Genomic DNA, 16,645 nt, shown 5'->3' with positions numbered 1-16,645 from the left:
GCCCTATGAAAAGATACAACACTGAGGCCAACAGCCCTACGAATTCTACCAGAATACTCAGCTAATACTTTTAGAAAATTAGAAAATAAATTTCTCAGGCTGTATTTTTTTCTACTTCATGCAAGTATAAATCTACACATCACTCATTACATGTCCACTTTTCATAAAATAGTAAAGTTAAGTCTCACCTTTAAGGTCTGCCTGGAGCTGCTTGATTGTTTCATTTTTTTCTGGAAAGTCAGAAAGTCACATCAACATCTTACTGAGAGTGAAGATCAGATCAGTCACAGTAAACTGTGAGGACAGTGTAAGAAGACTGAAAGCATTGTTACCCTGAATAACTTCACAGAACTGGACAAATTAAGACCCTCAGTTCATTAAATCAAAACGTCTGAAGTTTGTAGAGCTGTATGGTTTTACTTTAAATGGTTAAAATAATAGAATTATTGAAAAATATTTTCAGTTCATGAAAATTACAAATTGACAGAATTTGTTTAACAGATTAACAATTGAAAGCATTGGTCTGCCTCATCTAATTTGGCTCTATCATTTAAACCTGCAACTTCTGAGCCCTTTCCCAGTGTCCAGCTTGTGCTGAACTCTAAGAAGCTTTGAGTCTTAGAAGCTACAGCTGCAGTTGACTTCTTATTAGATTTTTTGTTCCACCATGTTTTGGCCATTTAAGGGGTTAAACAGATGTTGTACTCTCAATCTGCACCAATGACCAAGAACAGGAAAACGTGGTCATGTCTACATTAACCAGACATGTCTATATTTAGCAGATAGAGCCTTTGGTAGGAAGTGATCTCACCATTGTTCAGTACAACTCCATCTACACATCATTTTAAGTTATTCTAAAGTCACTTAGTTGGGGATTATTTAAAAGAGCTACAATTCTTAGTTTCTCTTATATTTACCAACTGCATTTTGCTATTGATATTAAATAAACACTATGTAGTAATGTAACATGAAACAAATCTCTCCAGCATTTTCAATACGACTTCTGCCATTGCATGTTTCTGTCTTGTTGTTTAACCCCTTGGCTGGTGGGCCAAAAGTGTTATTACAAACTATTACCAAAGACCAGCTCCACCAGTTTGTACAGAAGTCTCTGTAGTTACTGAGTAATACACCTTAGTGTGTAATAGGTCTTGGAGTGTAAAGGGTTTAAAGATGATTGATGCTGTTTCCAAAATTGAACAAAACACTCTAAAGTAGGAAGCATATTTGAGTTGCTAAGAGTGAAGTCATATTTTAGGTATGCACATTTAAAACGCTGCCTGTGCAAACGCTCACTTCCCCCTTCTCGCTCACTTCTGACAGAGAGTAGTTCAGGGTAAGATTGTTTTATAGCTTTTCTCTGTCTGATGCAGTTTTTCTTTTGATAAATTACACATTTCATTACTCCTTCAGTTAGTCTGTTGTTTTTGTGTTAAATGTTTAATGTAGTAAAAGTAAAGTTGTGTCTAACCTTGAATTAGTTTATTCATTTCTTCTTGAAGTTTCGTATTACTGTCATTTTTCTCAAAGTCAAATCAACACGTTACTTCAAATGAAGATTTGACTCACGGGTGCTGTCAGGGATTTTAGGCCCCATGAAAATATATTACACTGAGCCCCACAGCTCTACGAATTCTTTCAGAATAGTCAATACTTTTAGAAAATAAATTTCTCAGGCTGGATTTTTTTTCCTGCTTTATGCAAGTATAAATCTACACATCACTCATTACATGTCCACTTTTGATAAAACAGTAAAGTTAAGTCTCACCTTTAAGGTCTGTCTGGAGCTGCTTGATTGTTCCGTCTTTTTCTGGAAAGTCAGAAAGTCACATCAACATCTTACTGAGAGTGAAGATCAGATCAGTCACAGTAAACTGTGAGGACAGTGTAAGAAGACTGAAAACATTGTTACCCTGAATAAGTTCACAGAACTGGACAAATTAAGATTAAGACCCTCAGTTTATTAAATCAAAAAGTCAGAAGTTTGTAGAGCTGTACAGCTATACTTGTATATACTGTACATATATAAACGATTGAGATGGTAATAGAATTATTGCCTGAAGAAAGAGGTATACTTTTAAAGTGTTCAGAGAGTGTATATTAGATCACTTTGGTAATGACGCCCTTAGTTTTGTGAAATTAGAGAAAGCACTTACTCACTTGCCTCTAAATGAGAAATATATACACTGATTAAGAATAAGTACCATTTACTGCCATTGCACTGCAACACATTGGAATTCAGCCAATGCATTTAACCCATCTGTGACTGTGAACACACACACACTCGTGTATTAGGGCAGTGAGGACACACACCTCAACACTCTGGGAGGAATTGGGGGTTAGATGCCTTGCTCAAGGGTACAGCAGTTGTGGAAGTTCTCTAACATGTATTGGCCCAGAAGAGTTCTTGTATAAAAGCATATTTTGCAAAAAGCAGAAATGACTCATGAATTGGCAAACTAATGCCATATGTGATGCAAAACCTAAATATATGTTTTTAGAAGTTGCTACTGGGTTTACTGAATGATTTTTAGGCTTTGTCTGGCGCAACGTTCACACACATTGCAAATTCTGACACCAACCTGTTTCTTTATGTGAAATGTTACCAAGATCTGGGGAACAGAAAGAGAAGATCCAATCTTCATAACCAAAAGAACTTCATAATCAAGAGAAAAGCTTTACCTTCTGATGACTAAGACGAGCCTGGCTGTCCATATGATTTCAGCAAATACAGGTAATTGGTATTTAAAGATACAGTCATGTCCATTAATATACAAAAACATATGTATGGGTATATGAGCTAAGACTCACAGAGCACTGTAATGATGAGGCCCACAACAAACAAGATAGCACACAGAGAACGCAGCAGCAGTCTCTCTTTAGCCCATCCAGGGGTCACTGTCTCAGGTGAGGAGTCAGCAGGGTCTTGTGGTCCAGGCAGGTTGGGATGACTAGGATCAGCTGCCAGGAGAGAAATGATTTCCAAGAGTTTCAAGAGTAATCTCAAGGTTCAGCATTTGAGAGAACTAAACCTGGCACAGGAAGTAAGGAAAATTGTGTTTGGTAGATTCTTTATTGTAACCATGCTTCTTGACAATTAATCTTATACCATTGGAAAGTGTTTTCATTTCCCTTTTAAATGCCACATTTGTAAGGAACATACATGCATGCCTTTGTGGAATAAGCAGTAGAGCCAAGTATGTGGGTTGCGCCCATTAAAAATTTGCTGAATCTTCTCTGCCATTGCCAAACAGCTTATTTTGCTGTTGCTATTGACACTTGTTTTAAGCTTCTGGTACCCCCAGGTACCAAAGCAGGCATCCCAAGAAAATGACCCCAAAAAGATTGTTTCCTCATCCTGTCAGCAAGACAATATGGCCGACGTCTCTCTGCCCAGACAATCCGGAACAGACTGTACGCAGCCAATCTCCGGTCTCATCAGGCTGCCAAGAGGCCTGCCATGATTGCCCTTCACCACCAGGCCCATTTGCACTAGGTTTGGCAACACATACATTGGACCTGAACATGTGGAGGAGCGTTATATTCAGTGATAAGTCTACAGCAGTTGGATCATAGGGTCAAAGTGTGGAGAAGATGCGGAGAACACTATGCTGATTGCTGCATTGATGGAGAAACATCTTTTGGTGGAGGCAGTGTGATGGTGTGGGGCGACTTCTCCCTCACTGCAAAAATGAAGCTTGTCATCATTGGAGGCTCAATCTCAATGCAGAGAGATATCTAGATGATATTCTGCAAACATTGGCAATCCCATAAGTCTGGGACCAACAACGCTCGCCCCACAGAGCAGGGTTTATCAGAGACTACCTGCAGAATTTGGGAGTGGAGAGGATGGAATCGGCTTGGGCATGCTGTTCGTCCCAGAGTGACCAACACAACCATGTTGTCTGACTTGCGACCAATGCTGGCTGAAGAATTGGATGCCATCCCACAGCAGTGTATAGCTAGGCTGGTGACTAGCATGTTTGTTAAATGAAGGAATTGTTAAATTGCCAATATGTCTTATTTCCCTAATCTTCAATCATCCAGTCCACCAAACACCAAATGAGTAAATGGCAGAATAAGCTGTTTGGCAATGGCAGAGAAGCTTTGGCCAAATTTTCATGGATGCAACCCACATACTGCTCTGCTGCTCATCCTTCAAATGCATGTTTCTTACAAATGTGGAAGACTGCTGGGTATTTATAATGAACATTAATTACAACTTAGAACAATAATTAATACATTTGAGGTCAGGAAGACTTCTGTATTGTTGTTTATATGTGTGGTTTATGCCGTAGGGCTGGTCAGGATGATAAAGAGCAGTGAGCTTTTGAACTTTGTGATGACAGAAGCAGCAGCACTTCCAGTAAGTGAATAACAGTGTTCACACAGTAACACTACTGACCATTTCACACACTAACCTGTGGTATTATTTGTGGTTTGCCCATGGGAGTTACAGTGACCTGTAGAGTCAGTTTATCTTTTTGGCTCCTGGCACTATCTATTTTCATATTAAGCTTGTCCTCACCATATCAATGTGTTGTCATTACATTGTTGGGCGTACATTTATATATTTTTATTTATATTTTTGGACTGTGTAATGAGTAAAAGAATGGGCTACAGTTGAAGTATCCAATAGTACATCTACAGTGTTTCCGGTTTCTAGTAAAGTGGCCTTTGTCACTGTCACTGGGGAAAACTGTAGAGAGTTATAATAAATATTTGTACTCACCATCAGGGGCTGTTTGTGTATTTGTCTGGTCTGACTGGACAATATGAACTTCAGAGTATATGATGTCATCGCTGATGGCTAAACTCCCTGGTGGTTTAAAGACAACAAGAAAAAGTGCTAAATTGAGGCCAATGAGAGAGAGAGAGAGAGACAGACAGACAGACAGAGAGAGAGACAGACAGACAGAGAGAGAGAGAGGGAGGGAGAGCGACTGACTGACTGGAGATACTGGTCTTCCCTGAGGAGAGGTTGGGCTTAGACATTTACATATACTGTTTATTTGAGTATTTGTCTTTATTCTAATATCAGTGCTTAAAGTCTCAAACAAAGCCTCACTTTCCAGATAAACAGCTTCATGCATCAATCTTAGTTATATTAACTTTTTTTAGTCACTGCACACTTTATACCAATGATCTGAAAAGCTGTGAAGTTGGACCGACCCTTGAGTGATATTTCACACATCTACTGACGTCCAGAACAAAACACAATACGTTCACAAAGTCAGTCTTTCACCGAGCCATTACTATAATAAAGTGTAGTTAGACAAAACTATAGGATTTCTACAGTGCTGTACAATATTTATCTACATTCTTACTATAACAAACTGCGTATTAGATTTTTCACTTCTGTAGAATTTCCCTGCAGTTGTGTGGTCTTTTAGAAAGCCAGGCATGCTCATCACATTACACCAAGAGTTTTTGGACAACACTCCTAACTCTACATTCAACTACCTTGATAAAAGCATCAGCCAAATGCCGTAAATGTACGTATCTCAAACTGGAACCTACACAATAAAACCACACCAAACATGAATAGTGCATCTCCTGTTTGTAGGAGACACTTGGTAAATAGTTTTCAAACCATGTTTCAGGAATTCTTGTAGCCTTTATTGTTCAATCAACAACATTTTACAATCACTTAACCAGACATTTCTCTTCCGTGCAGAATTCGTCCAGCTCAGAAGAAAAGCAAAGTAATCTTGACACTGCCCTTCAAACTTCAAAACATGAGACACTTTCTTAGTTTTGGCTGGAAGCAACATAATACAAAAACTGTGCACCAAAGAGATCTTAGGATTATCAATAAAACTCATAGTAGAACTCAAACAGTTGTAGACCGTGCCTAATCCTCCATGAAATGACTGATAGTATGCAGTTAATACAACCCTGTTATTCCTTCACTGTAGATATCATTAGTCATTAAAACTCACCTTTGGAAGGTTCATCCTCTTCTTTTTTCCCTTGATTTTTATATTTCACATTGGAGTAAATGGCTGCCATCAATGCTCTTCATGGGTGGGTTATCTGAATGACTTATTGAAACCAATTCAGTGGAGTGTGGCACTTCCTTTTTTGTGTCATTCTAAATATAACACAACTCTCCCACAATGCATCCTCTACATGTACACTAAAACAACATTAGTGGTGGAGGAGGTTTTTTGTCGCCAGTTCCACACAAAAGAAATGTCCCGTTATCTCAGTTGTGTCAGTGTACCACAGCGCTCGCAAAAGCTTAAGTGACATTAGCCTTTAGTGGCAGAGGAGGTCAACATTCTCCATCTTATAACAAACCGAAAGCAAGCTTGGTATGATTCAGATATGATTAAGTGCACCTTCCTCCACCATCAGGTCAGCTTTTTTTTAAAGTTATTATTTCTGGTTCTGCTTTTACATCCTGACAAGAAAAAAAACAGCAGTGCTGCATCTGACCTTCTGAGGTCCTGTATTAACACAGCAGAATGTATTTATACTCTGAAAGGAGACCTGCTCTTTGTTTACAATAGTCCAGTAACAAAAATAGTCAAAGTTCTACAAAGTAGATGTACTTCACTACTGTACTTGAGCACTAAAATACTGTATCTGTATCTACTGGAGGTTTATTTGTTTTTACTTTTACTTCACTACATATTTTGGATGAGTTTAATACTTTTACTCTGTTACATTGTTTATGTGCTGCATCGTTACTGGCTACAATTATAAAAACATTCCGAACCATTTAAAACCCACATTATCACCACCAGAGCGCTAGAGGGGGGCCGTCACCGGGTTTGATGAAGCCACCTCAACATTGAGCAGAACAGGGGATCGAGCCATGAGTGAGCATGCTGGTGTTCTTCCTCTCACTCCGCTGCTGCAGTGAGGACACTATAGCTGGAGCTATGTTAGTTTATCTCCAGATGAAGAAGAAAAAGAACCACCAGAAGAAACACCTCCATCTTCACCTCCTGCAGATACTCGCATATGTCCGACTGGCCTGAGATCTTTCAGCTGTAGTTGAGTTTATAGAGAGTGAAGCTCAGGGGTTTACGCTGCTCTCCTCACTGATTTTTGGTTTTGGTTGTTTGTGGCGGGTTGAGTCAGGTCTGTTCAGCTTTCTCTCTTTTGGGCGAGTTTGTTTAGAGAGTTAACTGAAGACTTGTGTTCATGAACTCTGTCTTCTACAGTCCTGTCCTTCTACTACAGCCAGAGGAACTGAGACAGTTATTAAGTCTGAGAAATAATATAAACAATGATGTGTACTAATCAACATGAACACTATACAATAAAAACTACATATTTCAATACTTGTACTTTTACTTCTGATACTTAAGTAGTACATTTTAGAATAAACTACTTGCAATACTTAAGTACAAACAATGTTGAATACTTAAGTCTGGAGCTTCAAGAACATTTCTACTTCTACTCAAGTCAATTTTTTGATAGAGCTCTTGTACTTTAACTCAAGTTTGTGTCTCTAGTACTTTCTACATGTCTGTCCAGTATGAAACATTGACTAAATGGTTCTTTGTCTGGCTAAATGACTCTTCAGGCTCATTTTGACTCTCCCTGGTACCTGCTACAGTGTGCTATTCAAGATATGATCTAAACCACAAGAGGCCTGCATCCTGCCCTCAGAGTATATTTTTTGTATATGAGTGTTGTACAGATGTGAAAGCCTGATATAAAATGGCCAAAACTTACTCACTTCTACTATCAGGTCTAAAAGTATTTGAAGTGACATCATTTTTAATGTTTTAACCAAATTCTTAACCAAAATAAGTGTTTAGGAATTATAAACATTTTATATAGTCCCTCATGTTCACAGGATCAAAAGGTGACAAATAACTGATGAGCAGTTTCATGGCCAGGTGTGGTTTGAACCTATCTGTAATGTCTCCCTCTGCTGGCCTCAGTGGGGAGTTCATGCACAAGGGCTGGGCTCCGCCTCTCACCTGAGGATAAGCTCTAAGCACACAGGTGCAGTTGATCACTGGACTGATTAGGACTCCACTTAAGCTCATTTGGTTGGTGTGCTAGACTGGAGTCTTCTTGTACTTACTTTTTTTTTTTTTTGGACACTCTTGTCTGTCTGCGTCTTGACCCCTGCATGTCCAGGCCATGAGTTTTTCCTTAGCCCAATTAAATCCCTTTTGCACATGCAGCCTTCCTCGACCATTCCATCACTATCGTAAGCCTGATTAAGAAAAAAAAGACCTATCATGGGTTTCTAAAAAACTCAGTAAGTAACCAGATCAACACTTTGGTACTTTTTAAAAAATAAAGACTGCTTTAGTGAGCTCATCACTAACAGTCAGGAAGGCCACAAATTACATCTAAAGTTTTAAAGGAAAATTATTTAGACAGATAAGACCAAGATTAAACTGAATGTTGCTGCTGTCTGTAGAAAAATCTCTATTTTGTCTGTTTTTAGTTTTCTTTATGGTTTGAACCCTGTAGCTGCTCTGCACACTGTAAATAAGTCTGGTAAATAGACCAATAGAAATGCTCTAAATGACATACATGCCTTTCTTGGGACTGTGACGATATTGAGTATAGCTGCCAATAAAACTGTCACTGGTGTTTATTAATTATGTGACCGCTGATACAAATAGCAGGATAAATGTCTAAAATAACAAACAAGCATAAACAATAAAAAAAGAACTATATACTTATGCGTTTACTAAAGCTAACACAGAGTTGGTTTGAACAAGTTGTGTCAAAGGAAAGGTGTTACTGGTGTTGTCTTGCTATTGTCTTTTATACAGTAGATGCGAAGACCTCGCTGAAGAATCGCTGAAGTTATTTTATATATTGTAATCTCTGCTCTTATCTCTCTAAAAATCATGTAGTGTAGGTCCGGCATAAGTAAATAAAATTATATATAATTAGCATAACTTTTCATTGATCTACAACTCCTCCAAATCAAGCCATTAGACATTTCTAATCTCTGAGACCCTCCATACACACTATGAGCCCGTTTACACCTGGTCAAATCATCCATCTTGAGTATCACCACTTCAGGAGGAGCTCTGAGAAGCAAAATAATAGCAGTAAATCAGTAATAAATTAATAAAATCAATTACTCAACCATCTTATAATTAATAAAGAATGCTTGGTTTGTTATAGTGCTCCCACTTCTCCCAAATACTCCCGCTACAACAGAGTATTTAGTACACAGGGGATCGAGCAGGGCCTACAGTGTACAGGCTGTTTAGTAAGGAGAGGGTCAGTTGGGTTATATAGTACACAGGGTATTTCGTAAGGAGAGGGTCAGTTAGGATCTATAGTACACAAGATATTTAGTAAGGAGAGGGTCAGTTAGGGTCTATAGTACATAGGATATTTAGTAAGGAGAGGGTCAGTTAGGGTCTATAGTACACAGAGTATTTAGTATAGAGAGGGTCAGTTAGGGTCTATAGTACACAGGGTATTTCATAAGGAGAGGGTCAGTTCGGGTATATAGTACATAGGATATTTAGTAAGGAGAGGGTCAGTTAGGGTCTATAGTACACGGGGTGTTTAATAAGGAGAGGGTCAGTTCGGGTATATAGTACACAGGATATTTAGTAAGGAGAGGGTCAGTTAGGGTCTATAGTACACAGGATATTTAGTAAGGAAAGGGTCAGTTAGGGTCTACAGTACACAGGGTGTTTAATAAGGAGAGGGTCAGTTAGGGTCTATAGTACATAGGATATTTAGTAAGTAGAGGGTCAGTTAGGGTATATAGCACACACCCTTCACCCTCTCTGCTCCCTGGGTGCTGCTGCAATGGCTGCCCACTGCTCTGGGCACGTCTGAATGGGTATGGCTGAATTGCTTTATTCACTAGCTTTGCTTGTTCACCTGTGTGTGTGTGTGTGTGTGTGTGTGTGTACTACCACAGATGGGTCAAATGCGGAGGACACATTTGGCTGTATGTAGTACAGTGACAAATACTCACACCTTTATAGAACGCAGGGTCTTCAGCACACAGAGGGCCAAATAAGTTGTTTTGAGTTTTTGATTCAGTTTGGGTTGATTTGCTCCAAACAATCAGCAGAACCCAGATTTGTGTCTGTATGCCTCACAATGTCTGTGATCTGGATGGAAAAATTAAACACTAGCGCCTCCATCTGGGTGATGAAATGAATTTTCATGTGCCTGAATAACAGGACCCTAGACAGCTAGATTGTAGATTTAGTGAGAGGGCTAGAGAGCACTGGGTCATGACAGCACTTACACTGTTCCCTTACCAGCCTGAAGAAGGTGGTCCAAATGTGGAGAAGAGCAGCTGAGAGATGGACCTCATTCCACAAAAGCAGAACTCCCAATCACCTTTTAAGATGAAGTAGTTTTACATAGACTTTTACATCACACACAGAAAAGAAACTGAACAGCTCACAGAAGAAAACAAAATGTGCCAAACTGCAGAAACTAAAGAGACTGAAAATGCCAAACAGAGAGAGTAAAGATGAAGACCTGACTGTTCTCAGAGCTCACTTTAATTCTTAACATGTTAATAGTAGAATTATGATATTTCCACTCATTCAGCTACTTTAGATTGACATACACCCTAAAACAAGTAAATCATCTCAACACTTAATTCACAAGATAGTAGATCACATGGCTGGCTGTTTCACTGAGAACAATACAGGGACATTAATATCAAGGGACAATATGATCACTTAGAAATGAAACTCAATCAAATTATTAAGAGTAAGTTCATCAAATAGCTTGAGATCTTTTGGGGAGCTCTCTTTGATTGTCATGTGAGTCACATTATGTGTGAAAACCATCAAAAATGGAGATACAAGGTTCTTGGGTGACAGTGACAAAATGCTAAGGGTCACTCTGAACATTTATACAAATTAAAATAAATAAATGAAGACAGAATGGAAAAAAGAAAAGAGCTGTCAGACTTGTGAGCCTCCATTTTTTGACCCTCCACTTTATTAAGATATTAGTAATATATTTTTTTTACTTAGACGGGTGCTTTTGCTTCACAGACACGTTTAAATCTAAAACTCTCTACATTACAGGCTGCATCTGATAAAACATAATCATCAGTGACAAAATGCATCAAACCACAATCCTCTCCTTCAAGATATTCTTTTTTTCCCCTCTCCAGTTATCAGGCTGCTTTTCTCCCCAGTATCTGAAAAACAAGAGAACAGAAATAATAGATTACTCTTCACACAGGGATCCGTTCTCAGAAACACATTAAAACACTGGAATAAGATTTCTATAACTTTATGTTAACGTTCAGACTAAACACTACACTAAACCTACATTGATGTTGTACTGAGTTCTGTTCCGTCTAACCAGCGCCAGTCTCCTTCCTTCACAGCATCAGTCAGACCGACCCAGTAGTAATTTAGGTGACTAGGAGACGTTGACCTTTTTATGAAATCCTGTAACAGAAATATCCTGCTACTTTAAGACTGTATTCACTGTACAGAACTAGCACACATGAGAATTTAACAATAATAATAATAATAATAATAATAATAATAAAATAATAAATATTTGCCAGTAGCAGCTATAGTAGTAGTATTACATTATATTTGACCATCATACCTCTTCCTCTGGGGTGTTGATGATCACCAAGTCTCCTCCCACAGCCACACAAGCATCTCTACTAGCAGTCCAGGTCTTCCCATCAGTAGAAAAGTAGTAGCACTTCCCCATGAAGTACTTCCAGTCTTTAGCACAACAGATTTCATCTACTTTCCAAGCTGCAATTTCACAATGATGGGATACTTGATGATGATGATGATGATATTTAATAAACACTTTCAAACATTTTCACTTTTTTTCCTTGAGTGAAGATCTTTGCCGTGCAAATGCTAAAAAATAAGTCTCTCTTTTTTGTTGGGTTTAATGTTTGACCTTTTTAAGAATGATCTTACCTGTAGGATAACAGCTCTGTTTTCCTGTTTTTCTCTCAAGCTGCTGAATTAGTTCTTCTTTATCTGAAGTGTCAGAAAAGTACATCAGAATGTTTATGCAGAAGAAGATCAGTTTAATGACAGTAAAGACTGTGGACAGGTATGAACTGACCAACAAGAACACTGAGAAAACTGAGTTCATATGTACAGACAGTACTGGCTAACTCTTACTGCATTTAATTTAAGATAAGCATCTGAGACTGAAGGACACCTAATGAAGGTAACTGTATTCATTATTTGTCGCAGGGAGTTTTTAAACCAGTTATATATTACATCCTTATAAATGATGCATGCTCAAAATAGTATCTTCTGGTCAAATCTAGTTGATTAGTCGTGTGTAGGATTAGTGTAGCTTTTTGATCTAAAGTCAGGGTTTAAGTTTAGAAAACAGAATTCAACTTAAGGTTCATGTGCTTTTAGTAGAAATGTAGTTGCATCACCATGAACAAGTTATCTACAAATCATCTAAAGGGGATCTTTAAAAAAGAGGTACCAATAGGCTTTGTGGGACACTCTTATATTATTATATTTTTTCCTCAATTTAGATCGCCAACCCCGTACGTATGCACCCCCCCACCTATCACATGCAACGCTCCCGACACTAGTGAGGGCGAGACAACACACGCCCCCTCCAACATGTGCTCAGCCAGCTACACTTCCTTTTTCTAACTGCCACCGATGCGACATCACCAGAACTGACCAACACGCCTGATCTGCAGGGATTTGAACCTCCTAAAGTTTTACTTCTCTTGTAAGATTGTTTTATAGCTTTTCTCTGTCTGATGCAGTTTGTTTTTTGATAAATTACACATTTCATTACACCTTCAGTTAGTCTGTTGTTTTTGTGTTACATGTTTAATGTAGTAAAAGTAAAGTTGTGTCTCACCTTTGATTAGTTTATTCATTTCTTCTTGAAGTTTCGTATAGTTGTAATTTTTCTCTGAAAAGTCAAATCAACACGTTACTTCAAATGAAGATTAGACTCACGGGCGCTGTCAGGGATTTTGTTCCCAATGAAAACATATCAGACTGAGCCCCACACCTCTACGAATTCTACCAGAATACTCAACTAAAACATTTAGAAAATTAGAAAATCTCAGACTGTCAGACTGTATTTTTTTCTACTTCATGCAAGTATAAATCTACACTTCACTCATTACACGTCCACTTTTAAAACAGTAGAGTTAAGTCTCACCTTTAAGGTCTGCCTGGAGCAGCTTGATTGTTTCATATTTTTCTGGAAAGTCAGAAAGTCACATCAACATCTTACTGAGAGTGAAAATCAGATCAGTCACAGTAAACTGTGAGGACAGTGTAAGAAGACTGAAAACATTGTTAACCTGAATAAGTTCACAGAACTGGACAAATTAAGACCCTCAGTTCATTAAATCAAAAAGTCAGAAGTTGTCAGAAGTAGAGCTGTACAGCTTTACTTTTATATACTCTCCATATATGATCTTTTCACATCAACAGAAATGGTAAACTCAATTAAATAAGCAGTTGCCTCTCTACTCACCAACAAAGTGACATCAGATCTGTGTAAACTGATGCTCATATGCAGTGAACAAATGTTAGATTTCCTACCAAATGCTCCCTCTGCTTAATACAGATGTGACGCCCTCATTGGGACACCTTTTATGTAGAGCTAGGTTTTCAGTCTGGACTTGAAGACTGAGAGTGTGTCTGAGACCTGAACAGTAATAAAAGATTATTCCAGAGTTGGGGAGCTTTGCGATAGAAAGCTCTTCCTCCTGCATAGTTTTTTTCTAATTACACCAAGTGTAGCACCTCTGCAAAACCCTGCTAGTACATTGAAAATATAGATTTTGTGTAAATATATACATTTCTTTATATATCATTTAAAAACCGAAGTGTGAAGCCTGCCATGAATGAGCTTGAAAATAAATATACCATTTGTCAAATATTTTTGTAAGACAACTCTGGTACACCTCCTTGTCCATTTCATCTGCTCTGTTTATCATCTAGGAGAACTTTGTAGTCCTTCAGTTTCTCTGCATATTGCATAAAGTGTCCTATATAGTCAGTGGAGCTGAAAAACTGATAATGTGTAATTAATAACATCTAGTGGCTGGTGAGTGTACGTGTGTATATAAACATATAAAGTGTGTGTTCTTGAGGGTGTACTTTATCACACAGAAGACTCAGGGGAAGTCAGGGGATATAAGGTTATGGACAGTTGGGCTAAGCCCTGGATGTTTAAAATGTCTGGCTCCTCCCCTGGACACCAGCTCTCCTGGACTGCCGTTACTGCTGCTTTATCTCAGTGTTTCCCAAACCTGGTCCTAGAGCCATACTGCCCTGCACATTGTAGAGTGTTTCCTCTTTAAACAACCATATCAACACAACTATGATCACACTACGCTGGAGTTAGCCATTAGCCTAGCATGTACCCGCTAGCCTTATCTTTGCCTCCTCTCACACTGCTTTCATGTCCCCTTTTTGAGCCAGCAGGCTGAGGCAATGCTGTGACCCAGCCTAGGGCAAGCTTTTAATATCAACCTTTAAACAATTCAAAAAGTCCCAGGAATGTTTCTGTAATTTCAGAACATAATCTCATCTAAGATTATTAGCAGATTCCCTTTCTCAATAAGATACATCATTTGAGTTTACTGTACTGCAATTGTCTTTACAATATTTGTGATTAACAATCTAAAGAGAAACTTACCGGAGAGGATCCAGGAGTAATTCTTCAAATCATCATTGTGCTCAGGCAGGAGACAGTCATGCTTTGCCCCAAAGTTCTGGATATGAGCTTTAGGTCAAATCATAGCAAGAAATGTAAGATATAATTGTGAATTCTGAGAATTGGTGCTTTTGAGAAGTGTTTTCAGACACTTTACAGCAGAGACTCATAATGTAAAAAATATTTTGAACAGCTGATAATAAAGCATGTCTAAGAAGCAGAATAAAACTTTGAATGTTTAATAAAGCCTCTGGTGAAAGCAATTTAACCTTGAACCGCTACATTACATGATACATAGATGTGGTGAAAAAGTTATTGATGTTTGGGGTAATTTATCTGTTGAAACTTTAGTCAAGCTTGGAGGTGTCAGTTTTGGAGCAGGGGCTTTTTTCTTTCACCTCTCAGTCCATGCTAATAGACACAGAGCGCATCGTGTCAATGGAGGGAAATCCATGCCTCTTGTGAGGGAAACATATCACAGAGTTTAAATAGGGGGGAATGTGGAGTTGCAGGTCACTGTGTCTTGAAACCGATTTAATATGAAATGTCAACACCAGCCTACTCCGATACCCTTATGTCTAAAGAAAGGGGCAGATTACTAAACTAAACATGATTGAACTCCCTCAGTGTCCCTTTTCTGTGGACCCAGATGGCACTAGGATCTACGCTTCAGCGAGGTATATGAATAATAATAAATAATAATTAGAATTGCTTCAACAGGAAGTCCTCAACAGGAAGTATGAGCTCAGCCTTCACATGGCCCTCTGGCTATGGGGAGCCCTCCTGTCTGTTCATAGTCTACTTTGATGTCTGTTTGGCTCAGTTTTGCATCTCAAATTAGGGCTATTGTCATGCCTGGTCAGGCGTGGCAGTGAAAAACTAGGAAACCCCTGCAGGGAATGGACGATGCAAGACTTTAAGCAAACTATGGGACAATACTAACAAACAATACAAACTGGGCTGCAAAAAAAAAAAAAACAGCACTGAAGGATATTCCTTGTGTATGAGGTTAAGGAGAGGAAAGTGGCTGCAGTGTGCATGCATAGCTGCTCTCTGGAATCTCTGGACCAGACCCCTGGACGGGACCCCCAGGGGACACCAGGCGCTGGAAAAGGGGCCGGCCTGAGTGCTGGCGAGGCAGCTCGGCGCGGGGACAGGCCTTACTGGGATGCCCACGGGGCCTGGGACCCAGCTTGTCAGGGAAACGGGCATGAAACTCCTGGACCAGGGCTGGATTTAGGACATGGCTGGCCGGGATGCAGGAGCGTTCCTCAGGGCCATACCCCTCCCAATCATGGCATTCTACCCCCTAGTCTTCTGGAAAACAGCACCTCCCTGACGGTGTATGCTGGGGACCCCATGACGTCCAAGGGAGCAGGAGGCGCGCCTGGAGGCAACGCCTCGTCCAGGGGACCTTCAAAGGCTTGAACAGAGAAACATAGAACGAGTTGTGCACATGTGAATAAGGGGGGAGCTTAAGCTTGTAACAAACATTGTTAATCTTATGTGTGATGTGATGAAACGAATGGGCCTGTGTTCTTAGCATGGAGCTTGTGAAGAGGATCCCCAGCCTTCATGTCCCATGTGGAAAGCCATACACGGTCCCCGGGCTCGTAGGCTGGGGTCTTCCCCCTCGGCCTGCCTTTTCCTTGTATCACGCAGGAAGGTTTGGATGTGCTGGTGTGTGGAGAACCAGGCTGAGGCGCATCCAGGCGTCGACTGCCAGTACCGGGGTCTCTGTGGCGGTCCAAGGGGCCAGGGTTGGTTGGTAGCCCAAGATTACCTGGTAGGGCATGAGGCCAGTGGTGGCTCATCTTAGGGAATTTTGGGCCATCTCGGCCCAGGCAAGATACTTGGACCAGTCACTGGGGTACTTAAAACAGTAAGCCACCATGGAGTGCACATCCATGCACATGCGCTCCCACCAGTATTTTGGGAGAGGATCTGGAACGTCCGATCATAGGTCCGATCCGTTGGACATGAGGCACTTACCGCTGTACTGGTGAGGGCCTGGGCAATGTTG

The 16,645-nt window shown here is 39.7% G+C and overlaps 1 protein-coding gene and 2 long non-coding RNA genes across 3 annotated transcripts; 1 reads left to right on the top strand and 2 right to left on the bottom strand.

Annotated features, from left to right (window-relative positions):
• Positions 1 to 1,324: 1,324 nt before the first annotated feature.
• LOC140561995 (uncharacterized) lies at positions 1,325 to 7,277 on the top strand. Its single transcript, XR_011980117.1, has 4 exons — positions 1,325 to 1,336; positions 2,611 to 2,734; positions 4,299 to 4,366; positions 6,753 to 7,277. It is a non-coding gene; the product is annotated as an uncharacterized lncRNA (long non-coding RNA).
• LOC140561993 (uncharacterized) lies at positions 2,554 to 6,032 on the bottom strand. The gene is made up of 4 exons (XR_011980115.1): positions 5,943 to 6,032; positions 4,733 to 4,819; positions 2,812 to 2,961; positions 2,554 to 2,612 (listed from the first exon to the last, which is right to left on the bottom strand). It is a non-coding gene; the product is annotated as an uncharacterized lncRNA (long non-coding RNA).
• A 3,772-nt stretch (positions 7,278 to 11,049) lies between the features above and the next one.
• Positions 11,050 to 13,266, bottom strand: LOC140562344 (C-type lectin domain family 4 member E-like). Its single transcript, XM_072687891.1, has 6 exons — positions 13,114 to 13,266; positions 12,805 to 12,858; positions 11,880 to 11,942; positions 11,548 to 11,705; positions 11,260 to 11,381; positions 11,050 to 11,125 (listed from the first exon to the last, which is right to left on the bottom strand). The coding sequence occupies exons 2-6, from the start codon at positions 12,821 to 12,823 to the stop codon at positions 11,050 to 11,052; spliced, it is 438 nt and encodes a 145-aa protein (XP_072543992.1). The 5' UTR covers positions 12,824 to 12,858; positions 13,114 to 13,266.
• Positions 13,267 to 16,645: the final 3,379 nt, after the last annotated feature.

The sequence above is a fragment of the Salminus brasiliensis genome, chromosome 9 (assembly GCF_030463535.1).
Source record: "Salminus brasiliensis chromosome 9, fSalBra1.hap2, whole genome shotgun sequence".
NCBI lineage: Eukaryota > Metazoa > Chordata > Actinopteri > Characiformes > Bryconidae > Salminus > Salminus brasiliensis.
The sequence above is the reverse complement of the archived record's forward strand: the minus strand, read 5'-3'. Positions and strand labels throughout refer to the sequence as shown.

Coding starts and splice junctions, on each gene's coding strand:
- LOC140562344 (XM_072687891.1), bottom strand. Junction 11,706..11,879: donor ACAGAGCTGTTATCCTACAG/GTAAGATCATTC, acceptor GTGAAATTGCAG/CTTGGAAAGTAGATGAAATC. Junction 11,382..11,547: donor TCAACACCCCAGAGGAAGAG/GTATGATGGTCA, acceptor TTTCTGTTACAG/GATTTCATAAAAAGGTCAAC.